Source organism: Cynocephalus volans, chromosome 8, assembly GCF_027409185.1.
Source record: "Cynocephalus volans isolate mCynVol1 chromosome 8, mCynVol1.pri, whole genome shotgun sequence".
In the NCBI taxonomy this organism is placed as follows: Eukaryota; Metazoa; Chordata; class Mammalia; order Dermoptera; family Cynocephalidae; genus Cynocephalus; species Cynocephalus volans.
The window spans coordinates 95,577,908-95,593,281 of record NC_084467.1 but is presented as its reverse complement, the minus strand read 5'-3'; the positions used below and the strand labels follow the sequence as shown (position 1 = coordinate 95,593,281).

At 42.9% G+C, this 15,374-nt stretch overlaps 2 protein-coding genes across 2 annotated transcripts in view; one reads left to right on the top strand and one right to left on the bottom strand.

Annotated features, from left to right (window-relative positions):
- LOC134383249 (mitochondrial adenyl nucleotide antiporter SLC25A24) overlaps positions 1 to 14,523 on the top strand; it is a 64,456-nt gene extending 49,933 nt beyond the window's left edge. Inside the window, exons 9-10 of the mRNA XM_063104139.1 lie at positions 11,613 to 11,763; positions 13,986 to 14,523. Coding sequence (XP_062960209.1) covers positions 11,613 to 11,763; positions 13,986 to 14,170 — 336 coding nt within the window. The 3' untranslated portion in view covers positions 14,171 to 14,523. The remainder of the gene's footprint in view (positions 1 to 11,612; positions 11,764 to 13,985) is intronic.
- LOC134383693 (rho GTPase-activating protein 21-like) lies at positions 673 to 7,015 on the bottom strand. Its single transcript, XM_063105006.1, has one exon. The coding sequence runs from the start codon at positions 6,565 to 6,567 to the stop codon at positions 715 to 717; it is 5,853 nt and encodes a 1,950-aa protein (XP_062961076.1). The 5' UTR covers positions 6,568 to 7,015; the 3' UTR covers positions 673 to 714.
- Positions 14,524 to 15,374: the final 851 nt, after the last annotated feature.

Below are 15,374 nucleotides of genomic sequence, written 5' to 3'. Positions count from 1 at the left end.
TAAGTCCTCATGCAGAATTATATTTTTCTCGATAAAGAAGCCAGTTCCATCCAGGATCCACTATCTACACACCTATGTTACAACATTTATATCAAATCTGGTATCTGAAGAAAAGATACACATATAATATGTTCATTTAAGTTACGTATTTTACAGAAAGATTAAAAATTCAAGTCACACAAAACTCAAAAACTGTATTAAAAGTTTGAATATAAAACTCAGATCCATCTGGAATGACTAAAGAATGGAAATTCTGTATCCACCTGTGTTAAAACTGGTAAATGTAATGAAATTTGTTACCAATAAAATGCATTCATTTATTCAATGTAAGTTATCTAATTTTAACAATATGGCACCCTAAAAACCAAATGTATTTTTATGATGAGGCACTTTTGTTAGTGATGAAACCAAAAGAACAAATTTGCTGCATACTAATGCCAGCGATTTTCTTCAGTAATTTTGGGTATATACTATGTAGTAAGTTGCAACAAATACCTTGTTCATTTGTATACAACTATCCAATATATTTTTAAATATATATATATATGTTCTTCTGGCTGAAGTAATGCACTGTAAAGCTATTTCACAGTGCAAAATGATGAAACCAGCCCAAATGAAGGCTGCATAATAACAATCCTGGTACAAGAAAATATTTACAGTTACTAGAACATGTAACAGTAGCTTTTTATTTGCTATTGTGGACATAGCCCCAGTTTAAAGACAGGGATGAAACTGTGCTTTATTGCCTGGGGCTTCGGATAGTTTATGGTGTTGGGCATTAGCTACAGAACTAGCATTTTGGCTCATGTTCTGAAAGCTTTCCCCATTTATTTGGTCAGGTGACTGTGATGGTGTGGAAAGAAGGGGCCTATTAGTTGAAGCCAAGGTATTGGAAGAACTGTCTGCATTGGACTGAAAAGACAAAGGTGTGTCAGTCACAGAGATTTCTAGTACTCTAGGATTCTCCAGCTGGGGGTCTCCAGTTTCTCCTCTGCTAAGGTCAGATGCACTGGTGCGTAAGCGTTCCCTGGCAAGCCAGTCTGAGATCGAGAGGTCCTGGGCTGAGCATTTTGGTTTTAACCGATTCACAGCTGAAAGTTCAGATTCTCTCTCCCCACTCTGCTCATGTACTTTCCAAAAATTCAAAACACTGATTTCAGAAGCATCTCTGTGCCCTCCTAGCGTATGTCTACGTTTGATGTTTTTCCTTTTAGCAGGCTCAGCATTTGTTTTTTGATTTCCTACTCCAAACATATCATCTGCAGGTGCTCTGGGTCTCAGTTTTAACCGATCTGCTATTTTTGTTTTCCAAGTGGGTTCCTGTTTTTCTGATTCACTTTTGATTGGTGTTAGCAAACTCCCAGTTGATTTTCCTTTTTTCATAACATCGAACACTTTAGTTATTGAAGGTGCTTCTTTCTCGTTCTTGGCATCTCCTATACATCCACTGTCTGACTTGAATCTCGCAGATTTTTTTCTGGATAGTGTATCACATTCAATAAGTTTATGTGAACTAAAGAGTTGCCTCCGGCCATCTAAACTTGGTGTCAAACTTCCCTCGGTACAACTTACTTCACTTCCTTCGGAATTTCTCCGGCTCGTCTTCGTAACCTCTTGGAGTTTTCCTCGGAAAAGCCTGTCTGAGGTCAAAGCTGTGGGGAACACAGGAAACTCGTTCTCGCTGTCTGTCTCCACCGGCCGCCCTTCACTGATGAGCTCGCTTCTCTCGTCGTCCGCCTCGTCCCCCTTGCTTTCCGCCACGGATTGCACCTCGGGGCTCAGTCGACTGGAGTCGAGGCTGGTCAAGAATGTAGCAGACGACGTCGTGGAATAATCTGAGGTGATGGTGCTGACATTGGCCAAAAACCCGCTGTGTTTGGTTTCTGGACTGGTTGATTTCTTAGTGGAAAACCTCGCCAGTGAAGCCTGGGAAGACGTGCTGAGTAAGGTGCCGGAGTCTGACCCTGTCTCCTCAAAGTGGGAGGACTTCTGTGTCAAGAGGGATTTGGGGCTCTCCTTCAGAAGGGTGAAGCGACAGCTGAGAGTTGGTGACTTGCTGTGCTTGTAAGCGTGTGGCGGTGAGGGCTCCTCCGACGGCGAGCTCTCCTTCCGCAGCGACGCCTTCTCATCTCCTGCTGCGCTGGGATCCTTCTTAGCGCCGCTGTCTTTGGCAGTGATGATCCTCTGTTTCCTGCCCAACGTCTCACTCTCTTTTTTGGACTCTTCTTTATTATCACTGTGACACTGTTCCACATTTTCCTTCTTAAAAAACACATTGTCCAGTTCGTCTTCCGAGCTGCTAGGCTGTGCTTTTTCTTTTGGCTTTTTCCTCTTGCGACTAGCAGCTGCAAAGATAGAGGACACGAGCAGCTCCCTGCTGTACTGATCCTTTCCAGATCCCCAAGAACCCTTAGATTTTGTTGAGTCACTAGTAGCTGAATCTGATACATCTCCCGGGGACACGCCCGTCCTTCCAATGTTGGTGAGTAAATGATCTATGTTTGGCACTGGCTGGGAGTCTACTGTGTTTTCCTCCTGCACTGTTGTAAGAGGTTCTTCAGCACCTTCTTCTGTGAAAAACCAGTCATGGTGCTGGATGAGTGTCTCTACGATCTTGTACTGGTCAGGCATGTGGGTGACCATGTGGGTCATATTGTCTTCTGATGTTCGCACAAGAGTTGGACCAAAAACTATTGCTAGATTTCTTGGTTCCATCTTATTTTTTTCTGAATTTTCTGCCACTGTCTTGAGATGAGCCGAAAGAAACTTAAGTGTTTCATAATGATGTTCGGGCAAATCGTGAATTAGTCTTTTTAATGTTTTCAGACGATCTAGCGGATCTTCTTTACGATTGGCTTCAATAAAATCGGCATATTTATCATTTGTGAAGAGAGGCTCAGGGAGTTTTCTGAAGAAGGATTTTAGTAAACTGCTGATCACATTCAAATCTCGCCATTTATCATCTTGTATATCAATATCAGCCATTCCCTTGTTGAGCTCTTCTTGCATACTTGAGATGGCTGCATTATTTCCAGGAACTCTATAAATACCTGTATATTCAAGACCTCTTTCTTCAACTAATTTGCAACATATGTCAACTATTAATGGAATATACCGATTAGTATGTGCTGGTGGGCAGTCATCCAGTCGGACACCAAACGTTCCTGTAGCAGTAGGCTTTTTTTCAAATGTCTTCCTCATAATACTTGGAATGCCTTTTCTCCACGTGCCTTTGTCTTTTGGAGGACTGGTATCATCTTTACTGAGAAGTTTCCTTTCTGACTCTTCCTTCGGAGAATGTGGGCTTTGAGTCTTTGGCTCTGATTTAGCACCAAGCAAAGTTTGCCTGATGCTGAGACTCTGGCGAGGTGTTTTTGGCAACTGTTCTGCTTTGCTCATCAGATTGTTATATTCTTTTATTCTTCGACTAATTAGATCCCTGTTAGTAACTCCAGTGTCCTCTTCATTTAGGTTGCTACTCTCTTGGATGGTCTTGATCCATGCTAACATATCATCTCTGTCTTCAGCCTGAAACAGGCATTCACAATCAGATGTAGTAAGTCGAAACACATTTTTCCTCTTGGTCTCACTGTACGAGATGTCTATTAAGCAAGTGTTAACACTGATGGGTTGCTCTTCCTCGGATGGAGTCATCTGCTCTCTTTTATCTTTGTACAAGTAAAGTGAATGGCCCCGAAGTACAACATACATCTGTTTCCATGGCCGAATACTTCCACCAACTCGCTTGCCCTTGTCAGTGACAAGTGGTCGGAAATGGAGCCACCCTTCCTTGGCAGCATCACTGAAAACCTCTGAGGAAGAATCTTTTCTGGATCCAGAGTCTTCTGATGACTTCTGGCTGTCTATGATCTTGATTCCCTTCAGGCTAGATACATGCTTAAATGACAATTTTGCATCTTCTCTGTAATCATCCAGACCCTCATCATATGATTTTGATCTTTCTGTCTTTGAGTTGGGCTGGGCATCCAGGCTGGGAGGTCCAATAGATTCATGGTCATGTGAGAGTTGCCGTCGAATTAAAGGGGCTGAAGTTGTGAGGCTAGGAGGAATGCTTGCTATAGAGGGGACTTGCGAGGTAGAGGCTGAGATGACAGCAGAAGCAGGGATATGTGCAATGTCATGATCAATGCTAGGGCTAGTTGGTTCATCTATGAATGGGATGGAAGCCAAGGAATCACCAGGCGGACTGGTACTTGAGGCCTTCCTTTCTTCCATCCTTTTTATGTGGACCTCCCGGCGGGCATCGTTGGGCAACCAGCAGGTAGTGTCTGACGTGCTCTCCTGGTCATTTACTGCCAAGATGTAAGACTGATGCCTTAAAGGCTGTGGTGTTTGGCGACCAGATGGTGGTTTTTCTCTCAGGATCACAGTTTCTTTACTATCTAAAGTATTTGATTGCTGAATTTCTGCCTCTTGTAAATTGAAATCTTGATCTTTTTGACTGACAGATAATTCTAAATCTGAAGCACCAGAGTTCTCAGTCAGCTGAGGGGCAGGCTTAGCAGAAGCTCCAGAAGATGGGGATTTCTCAGTCTCCACCTGGTGATCGGGGGCACTTTCAGTTCTCAACCATGTCTGCTGATTCAATAGACTGTTTTGATGCAAGTGATTTACTGGTCTTTGGTCTTTGATAGAAACAAATGAGTTCTGGCTGAATGATGGTTTTGTGACATGTGCAGAAGGTGCTTTGAGAGAATTACTTCGGACTTTCACAAGAGGTGACCTGTCTTGTGAAATGCCCCGAGGCACTGACATTCCACAAGTAGTTTGAAAATTTCTGTTTGACTGCAGTGTTTTTAGATCTGGTGGGATTTTTTTAAACTGCGACATAGATCCTACTCCTCTAGCACTCATTCGCCTGTTATCAGCGTTAACAGCACTTGGAACCACAGTAAAATTTGAACCTCGAAAAGATTTATGAATTTCTTGCCTAGGTCTTTCATAAATACCTCGTCTATCATCCTGTTCAGTAAATCCACTCCATTTATAAGTTTGTTTTCTCTCTCCATTTGAGTCGGGTATTTGACTTTCAGAATTGACATTTTCTAAGGTTTCACCCTGTCCCTCAATATAATCCCATGAACGAGTTCTGTGATTACTAAAACTAATAGATGGAGATGTCAGTGCTCCTTGCGAGGCACTTCTTGGGCAATATTTCATCAGCACAGAATCCTCCAGTCTCTCCTGGGACACACTGCGTTGCCGGATCTGAACAGACTGGGGCACTCGATCATGGGAGGTGCTTCGACGTCGTACCTGTGAAGTAGTGCGGCTGGGTACCACTTGGTTATAATCTGTTGTGCTCTGAGATGCTGCTCTTAAACTATCTAATCTTTCTTGAATTGTTCGACAACCTATGTGCAGTCGTCTGTTATCAATATACTCTTTGTAAGTTTTATAGTTTTTCCAGTCTATGTGCTGATGAGAATTTGGAGAATAGTGATTAACAGATACAGGAGAATCCACAGCTTGCGATCTGCTTGAGATTCCTTCCGAATGTCCACTGTAATTTCCAGATTTAAGTAAAATTCCGGAAGGTTCTAATGATCTGGAGCCTGCAGGCTGATGAATTAGATGGGCAGTGGGAACTGATGATGATGGTGATGTGGTTCTTGACACTGTTTTTAAAGACGTCTGCTCACTTATGCCATACCTCACTTCTTCAGTTCTATGTGAAGGACCTGTATGGTTGTTTCTATTGGATAACAAATCTACAACCTTCTCAGAAGGCACAATGACAGTCCTTACACTTTCATTGCAAACACACACTGCTGTGTTTGATTTTGCAACATCTGTTGGTGATGGAGGCACTTGTATTTCCATTCTGTAGGCCCTGCCAGGTTGCGTCAGTACCGGTACACTGGTTTGCTGTTTGCTCAGTGTTGAGTCTTGAGGCAATATTTCAACTGGCTGTGCCATGGCTGAAGTGGCAGATGGCAGCCAGGGATAGCAAATTGGTGGAGGTTCAGGAATATTGCGGGCATTGCCACTGTAAGCTTCATTGCCTTTCAGGTAGGCATCTTGAGAATACGCCACTTGGAGAATGTCTTCATCTTTTGGCATAACACTAAGTTCCAATGTTGTATCACTGTTCTGAATTAAAGCAATTACTTGGGAATAGGTCTTTCCAATAACACTTTCTCCATTCACTTTTATAATTCGGTCACCTGTGCACAATCCAGCTTCAAAAGCAGGTCCTCCTTCTTTAACTTGTTTAACAAATATGGTATCCATTGGTTCCAAGCGGTTTCTTTGTTTTCCTCCTCCTCTATTTCCATTTTCTTCATCCTTATAGGAAAATTGAATTGCAGACTCAGGGGGATAAACAATAAAATGCCTTAATGTAAAACCAAAGCCTTGAGATGTTCTTTTCAACGTGACTGTTTTGGGACCTGGCCAGGAGAATGTTTCATCTTCGGACGGTGATACAGTTTCACTTTCTTCTTTCCCATCTTTATTTTTTGATACCTCTGAGGCCAGGACCCCACAGGCCTTGAGCTTGTCACCATCTCCCTCAGGCAGACCAGTCCGACGTGTAGCCATCATTTCATTTCAAATGACAAAGAAGGGCCAAATCCTTTGGAGTCCACATGGGGGGTGGGGGGGGTGCCACCACACACCAAAAAGGGAAGAATTCCGGCTGGTGAAACAAACACGGGGCCAGGGAGTGAAGGTTTTCAGGATGCCCCTTCAAATTTCGCAATGGTTTCTTCGGACTTCGCCGTCTTCTTCCATTTCTCCAGACTTAAAAACAAAGACGACAGGTCTTCTAGGCAGCTAGAGTCCAGGCCAAGTGCAGAAAGCGGTCCCCTTCCTCCCAGTGCTAGTCCAAGAGGAATCCGGGTGGGTCGAGAAGGCTGAGCGTCAGCTCCAGAGATCCTTCCGGAGGAAGCGGAGCGAATGGATCCGCGCGGGGCCGACTGCCTCCAGGACAGCGCTCCCCGCACGCCCGACGCGAGCCGGACCCGGCGGGAGGACGATCCGGCGCTGCCCGCCGCCGCGCTCCCAGGCCGCCGCCCCCGGCCGGCCGCTCCCAGACACCGCCGCGACCTGCCCTGGCCGGCCCCGGGTTCTCGGCCGCCGCGGGAGGGCGTGGGGCGGGGCGGCGGCCGCCGGACTCTCCCCTCGGCTCGCCGGGCCCGGCCCGGGCCCCGCTCCGGCTCCCGAGATCGCCAAGTGACCGTCTCTTAGTATTTTGAATATATCATCCCATTCCTTTCTAGCTTTTAGGGTTTGTGATGAAAAGTCTGATGTTAGCCTGATTGGGGCTCCCTTATAGGTGATTGGATGCATCTCTCTTGCAGCTTTTAAGATTCTCTCTTTGTCTCTGAGTTTTGCCAATTTGACTATAACATGTCTTGGAGAAGGCCTTTTTGGGTTGAATACGTTTGGAGATCGTTGAGCTTCCTGGATCTGAAGATCTGTGATTTTTCCTATACCTGGGAAGTTTTCTGCCACTATTTTGTTGAATATGTTTTCAATGCAATCTCCATTTTCCTCCCCTTCTGGAATACCCATGACTCAGATATTTGAGCGCTTAAGGTTGTCTGATATCTCTCTCAGATTTTCTTCAATGTCTTTGATTCTTTTTTCTTTGTTTTTGTCTGCTTGTGTTATTTCAAACAGCCCATCTTCAAGTTCAGAGGTTCTCTCTTCAACTTCGACAAGCCTGCTGGTTAAACTCTCCCTTGTGTTTTTTATTTCGCTGAATAACTTCTTCAGTTCAGCAAGTTCTGCTACATTTTTTTTCAGGACATTGATTTCCTTGTACATTTCCTCTTTTAGGTCTTGTATACTTTTCCTCATTTCATCATGATGTCTAGCTGAGTTTTCTTTTATCTCATTCAGTTTCCTTAGAATTATCACTTGAAATTCCTTGTCAGTCATTTCAAGGGTTTCTTGTTCTATAGGATCTAGAGTTTGAGATTTATTAACTTTTGGTGGTGTACTTTCTTGATTTTTTTGTATTTCTGGTATCTTTTTTTTGATGTTTATCATTGTGGCAGGGGGTTTCACAGTCCACCGGTTTGAGACTATTGACTATGATGTTGCTGTGGCTGCCAATTTGGTATGGCTACTTCCGTGACTGCTCAGTTGGCCTCTAGTGCCTTGTGTGTATGGTTGCCTCGGGTCTTGGGCCTCTCCGGGGAGCCACCTCTCTGGTCAGCTTTGACTCTGCTGGGCTGCTGGATCACAGGGCGGTATGGCAGGGTGTGTGATCTCTGCTGAGCTTTCACTTCCCATGCAGGACTTCTCCCTGTTCCGTGCACTCTGGCCCGGGCTGTTGGGTTGTGCAGTGGTGACCCCACAGGGTGTGTGGTTTCTGTTGAGTCTCTGCCTCCCTAGCCGGATGATTCCCTGCTCTGTACGCACTGTGCTGGGCTGGGACATGTCTTCTGCAATCCTCATCTATCAGCTGGGCCTTCAAGACCCTGCTCGGCACTGCCTCACCCAGGAAGTCTACAAGGTTTCTGCTAGGCACAGACAACCAGTCGCTCTGGGTGCCTTTGTAGCACTGTGTAAATCTTTCTCGGGACTTATCACCTTCCTCCTGGTATCGTGGTTATTTGTGTACTTGTCTTATGTACCAGAGCATGAGCTCCTCGCGGGAGGAGCCCGCAGCACGCGGTTCACCTTTGAATCCCCCCAGCGCGGACCGAGTCCAGTGCCCGCCCGCAGTCAGCTCTCTGGCAGGTTCAAGTGAACTCGGGAACTCTCCAACCACACTCTTCCTAACCAGAAATCGGTTAGGCGTTTTTCCGAACTGGTGGCCGCAGAGATGGTATCTGCCTCCCAGTAACAGTAAGTTTACTGGGGGCCGGAGCCCAGGGTGCGGTGGAGTGACAGTCGGCCCAGCCCGTCCTTCCTTGCCCTCCCGACGCTGGCCGGGGATGCCCCACGCCACCAGCCCTGCCAGAGAACTGCGGAGGGAGTGTGAGGGGAGGCCGGCTTGCAGGCCCCGGGAAGCCTTGCGCCGAGGCAAGCAAGTGGGAAGGCTCAGTGAGGAGTCGAGCCGGGCGAGGAGGACAGGCTTGGCTGAGCCGGGCTAGAGCTGCCACCACCTGAGAAAATGGAGGCAGCCCCGGGGGCAGTGATTTTCCTGTTGGAGCAGGCGGAAGCCGGGCGGGCGTCCACCCCCCGAGCAGGGCTGGGCTGGGGGTCACTCATAGGGCTGTGCTGGGTCGGGCAGCTCCCTCTCTGCCTCTGCTTTGTCGCCGTCCCCGTTCTCTGCCGTCGCCACCTCGGGCTGCTCCGTCAGTGCCGCGGCGCGGCTCAGGCACTCCCAGGAATCTTCTTTTATGCCGGCCTGAAACCTCGAATCCTGAATAGGGCAGCTGGCCACCTTCAGCACGGCCCCGGCCTCCGGGATCCTGGCTGCATCAACCGCAGCCCTGGCGCCATGTTCCCTGTTTAGAGACTTGCTTTTGCAGCTAAGAAACAGTTCTTTTCCTGCTCCATACTTCAAAGCTGTTGCCTGTAAATGAGGCAGCCTCTCCTGCCTAGGGCAAAGTGGAGGTCAGCCCCCATGACCATCCACCAGCAGCGGTCCTCCCTTAAGAGATGGCAAGAGGAAGGTCCACAAGTTTCCCGGCTGCCTAAGGCCCAGTGGCCGCCTTTTCCACCTTAGCTACTCCACGCCAACCGCTGCAACCACCGCCATCTTAGGATCCTCCTTCTCTGTCTTTTTGATAATTGCCAGTCTAACTGGGATAAGATGATATCTCAGTGTGGATTTGATTTGCATTTCTCTGATGATTAGTGATGTTGAACATTTTTTCATGTGTCTGTTAGTCATTTGTATATCTTCCTTTGAGAAATGCCTATTTAGCTCCTTTGCCCATTTTTTAAATGCATAACTTGTTTTATTACTGTTAAGTTTTTTTGAGTTCTTTGTATATTCTGGATATTAATTCCTTGTCAGATGCATACTTTGCAAATGTTTTCTCCCATTCTATAGATTCTCTTTTCACTCTGTTAAATTGTTTCTTGTGCCATGCAGGAACATTTTAGTTTGATATAATTCCATTTGTTTACTTTTTATTTTGTTGCTGTGCTTTTATGGCCATATTTATAAAGTCTTTGGCCAGTCCTACTTTCTGAAGTGTTTCTCCTATGTTTTCTTTAAAGAATTTTATAGTTTCAGGTCTTAATTTAAGTCTTTAACCCATTTTGTGTTGATTTTTTTGGTATATGATGAGAGGTATGGGTCTAGTTTCATTCTTCTGCATATGGATGTCCAGTTTTCCCAGGACTGTTTATAGAAGAAGCAGTCTTTTCCCCAATGTAGGTTATTTGTCAAACAGCAGTTGGCTGTAAGTTGGCTGTGGGTTGATTGTTGGATTTTTTGTTCTGTTCCATTCGTACAAGTATCTGTTTTATGCTAAGACCATGGTGTTTTGATTACTATAGCTTTGTAGTATAATTTTAAGCCAGGTAGTGTCATGCCTCCAGCTTTATTTATTTATTTATTTTTGCTTAGGATTGCTTAGGCTATTTGGGGTCTTTTGTTGTTCCATATGAATGTTAGGGTTTTTTCTATTTCTGTGGAGAATGTCATTGGTATTTTGATGAGTATTGCATTGAATCTGTAGATTGCTTTGGGTAGTATGGACATTTTCACTATGTTAATCCTTCCAATCCAAGAGCATGGAATGTCTTTCCATCTTTTTATATCCTCTTTAATCTCTTTAAGCAGTGATCTGTAGTTCTCATTGTAGAGATCTTTCACCTGCTTGGTTAAGTTTTTTCCTAGGTATTTTATTTTCTTGGGTGACTATTTTAAATGGCCTTGTGCTTTTGATTCATTTTCCTGCTAGGTGGGCAGTTTTTTATTTCAGCATGTTGAATGTAACATTCTACTTCCTTCTAGCCTACAGTGTTTCCATTGAGAAATCTGCTGATAACCTTACAGGATTAAAAAATTTAAAGTAGTTATATACTTTTTTTCACACATTAACTTTATTTTTGTGCTTAAAATATTTATGTTTAAAAAGTTGATTAACATATGCATATTATACAAATTCTCCCAGTTACTGCCTTCTAATGAAATAAAAAGACCTAATATAATAGAGGAAAAAGCATGACCTGTGGACCAGCACGCCTGATTCTGTGCCATTGTTAAAAAACTCCATTGAGATAAATTTTCCTCATTTACAAAATCAGCGAAATAGATCTATGTCTGAGTTTTTGTAAGGGCCAAATGAAATGATATATGTGTAAAGTGTAAAATGATATACAATTGGTGGTTTTTAATAATAATTTAATATTATTAATAATATTAGTTTATAATACTCCCTGTAAGAGATGTTCTTTTATCCTACATTTCGTATGCTGTTGATCTTCATGTTTGTTAGAAGAAAATGAGCACCCAGTGCAAACCTCACATGTTCTGAATCCCCAGCGGCTTCCCCACCTCTCCACAGAGCTGCTGCCTCCTGCAGTGGCTGTTGCTCCTGGGAACACACCACCCATCTTGCAGAAATGTGACCCGTCTTTCATAAGGATGAGAATATTTGTGAAAATGTTCACATTGAGTGAAAACAGTTGTGAAGTTAGTTGTTCATTATTTTTCTTCTTTGTTTCTGTGGCAGCTCTTGAAATCCCATTGGCTAGATAATTTTGCAAAGGACTCTGTAAACCCCGGAGTCATGGTGTTGCTGGGATGCGGTGCCTTATCCAGCACCTGTGGTCAGCTGGCCAGTTACCCCTTGGCTTTGATAAGAACTCGCATGCAGGCTCAAGGTAAGTTTTGACAGCATGACACTGATACAAGTGCCACATCAATAACATGCTTTTGAACTTCAGGTTCTACTGAGACAGCAGAGTATAGTTTTAAGATAGTATTTCTCAACCTTTTTTTCATTATTGCCTCCCTAAAGAACACTTTCAGAAATTCTTTTCCTAATTGCTCCCTCTTCATGAAATTTTAATGCCACATATACACTGCATATGCACTGTATGTATATGTATGCTTCATACATAAACATTTCTTTTTTTGGACTGTGTTGAATGCATGGTTTAAGAGTATATGCTTTGGTATCTAGATGGATTTGGGTTCAGATCCTTGCCCTACACCTCCTTGGGTTTTCATTTTCTCATCTGTGAATGGGAATGAAAATTGTGCAGTGTTGTAAGAATTAGCAACAATATAGTAAAGCATCTGGCATTTGTGAAATTCTTGGTAGTGGGGGGCTGGAGTTTTTTTATCGTTAGTGCTGTTTAGAACTTACATCTTTGAACTGTGATTCCTCCTCACTGTAACACTGTTGGCTTTGATCCTCTGTTGGCTTTGATAACACTGTACCCTCCTGGTTCTTCTGCCATCTCATTGGTTATTCTCTTCTTACTATTTGCTGGCTTTTATTGCTATACCCACTCCATTAAAGCATGAATTCTGTGTCTTTCTTTTCCTTTTACTCTTTCCCTGGGCAACCTCATCCACTGTCATTTCTTTAACTAGTGCACCCTGGCATCTACATCTCTACCCCCAGGCTCTTTTCCAAGGGCCAGCTACCCTACCCCCAACCAACCAGTCAATTATTAATTGACAAGTACTTCCTGAGCCATTTTTTCAGGTGCTGACACTCTGCCAGATACTAGAGTTAGAGCAATGAACATGTCAGATGTGGTCCCTGCAATTGTAGATTGGAGAAGACATGTGCCCAGCAAGTAAACAACCTTGTTAACCATCTCCCCTTTGTTAGAGAAGCACAAAGCAAGTGGCTGTAACCTAATTCGGCAGCTGGAGGATGCTGTCAGTTAAACTGAGACTGGAAAGATAGGTGGGAGTTAGCTGGGCACAGGGGGGTGGAATGGGAAGAGAAGTCACATCCAGCCTGAGGGAGGTATCTGTGAAGCCCCTGTGGCAGGAGAAAACAGTATATTTGAGGAGCTGGAAGATGGTCGATCATATAGCTGCAGAGAAAAATGCAAAGTAGTAAACTAAACTTTTCATGTGTATTCTCTCATTTAACCGTCTAACCCTCTTGGGAGCATGATTGATATTTTCCCCATTTTGCAGATATAAGTAACTGGGCAAAGAGAGATTAAGTAACTTCCACAAGGTTATACATTTGGTAAATTGTGGAGCTAGAATTCAAACCCAGGCAGCCTGATTCAGACCATAGCCTAACACGTCTTCCCCCTCCTGTCTGCCACCTCCAATCCAGACTTTTGCATAGGTAGTAGGTTTGTCATTTCTAACAACAAGCAAGGTCTGATCATTTTACATCTGTTCAGACATCTTTGTAACTCTTCAATTGTCTTCAGAGTAAATCCAAAGTTCTTAGTGGGAATTTCAAAGCCCTTAATAATCTGTTTCTGCTTTATTTTTAGTTTCATCTCCATTCCCCGGCCCCTGCTTTGTCCACCTCCAGCCTCTCCTTTCACACCCCACAGTCAGCTGTGTCCTTGTAGCACATCGATGCTTTGTTTTTGTTGTGCCGGCAACACAGGCTTTCTCTCACTCTCTTTCTTGCCTGTTGAGTTCATTTTTAAGGCCCAGGTCCCCTATGCTTTTCTGACGCTCCCCAAAGCTTTCCTCATACTCCCCAAGATTTAACTCTTCTCTCTTCAGCTCTTGGCTAATGGGGTGGAAGATTTGGTAGAAAATCACTAAGTAGTGGGAAAGTAGTAGGACAAGTTTCTCCATCTTTCTAAGCCTCCAATTCCTCGTTTCTAAAATGGGTATAATATTTACCTTGCAGGATTGGTATAGATAGTAATTAACCCAGTATCTACCACATAGTAATTATTCAATAAATAAATGTTATTACCATTATTATTGTAGTCAAGGCACTCACCATTAGGTGTGATACAAAGAGAATCATATGAAGGGGCATTCAATAAACTTTATCATTTGATTGTATTCTGGAATATCATTCTGAATAATAATTGCTTATTGTAATAACAATGAAACATGCCTGAATCTTAAAATTAGGTTGGCTCCTTTTTTTATTTTCTAGCCATGGTGGAAGGAGCCCCACCGCTGAACATGGGGGGCCTCTTTCGACGAATAATTTCCAAAGAAGGAATACCAGGACTCTACAGAGGCATCACCCCAAACTTCATGAAGGTGCTCCCTGCTGTAGGCATCAGTTATGTGGTTTATGAAAATATGAAGCAAACTTTAGGAGTAACCCAGAAATGACATTTTGAATTTTTTTGCTTTAGCATGATCATTGAAATTTTCAACAATCTCTGGAATGTCTTTTTTTCCTAGAAATGCAACAGACCTATGGCAAAAGCAGCTGTTATTTTTATTTCTATTTTTTTTTTTTCACAAAAAGGGAAGAGCATATCAATGATCACTTCTAACATTTGGGCTCAATTTTATATACACAGAAATGTTAAAAATCATAAGTTTTGAACATTGTATGTTATCTTTTATTAGTCCTTCTGCAAATAGAATACTAAATCTAAAAAAATGTACTTAAATTTTAAAAATTTGAACTGAATTTGTTTTGTGTGGTAGAATTACAAATCATTAATCTTTATTTGGTTGGTTCAAGTTTATGCCAGTTTCTTTATACTTTAATGTCTTTTTTTTAAAAAAAACAAAATTATCAGAAAACCTTGAGACTTAAATTGTTTTATATATTTTGAATGTCTATAGATTTCTTAAAATTTCCTTGTAGAACCACTTGTAGAAAATCATTGCATTTAATATGTACCTTACAACAGCCAAGTAAGTATAGGGTTTATATGCTTGTTTTTCTTTAAGCTGAATAGGAATGAAGATAAATGGTAGAATTTATAAGGAGGAGAGATGAAATAATATTTATTTTGGTGAGTAATTTTACATTTTACTAGCACTGTTATTTGGTTCCTGAAATATTGCTCTTAAGTTATCAGCACAAGACAACTTATTTGAAAGATTCTGTTGATTCTGTCATTTCTTTGAAAAACAGCAGGAAACAAAACCCTTTTACTTATATTAGCTTCTGAAGAGCGTCTCTCTTTTCTTTGTCCTTTGTTTCCTACTTTTTGAGACAGGTTCTGTTTTAATCAGGAAGGCTTCTTGGGACCATTCTTAGTAGTCTGAAATTTCTCTTTTGATTACATGAAGTGGGTTGATCGTGGGTGAATGACATGCTTATCCCCCCCCACTGCTGAATTTTTTGAACCTGCCATTCTCCATGTGAGTAGCACAAAGCTAAGAGATACCTAATAGTAGTATGTATTAGTCTTATGCATTAGAAAACTGGATTTAAACGAAAGTCTCAATGTGTAAACACACACATTAAGATTCCCTCTTGCCCCAAGTCTTGAGAACATATTATGATATAGAAAACTTAATTTATAATATTGATAGCATTTTTCATTTTATCAAAGCCATTTTTGTAGTCAACTAT

Coding starts and splice junctions, on each gene's coding strand:
- LOC134383693 (XM_063105006.1), bottom strand. CDS start 6,567: ATGATGGCTACACGTCGGACTGGTCTGCCTGAGGGAGATGGTGACAAG.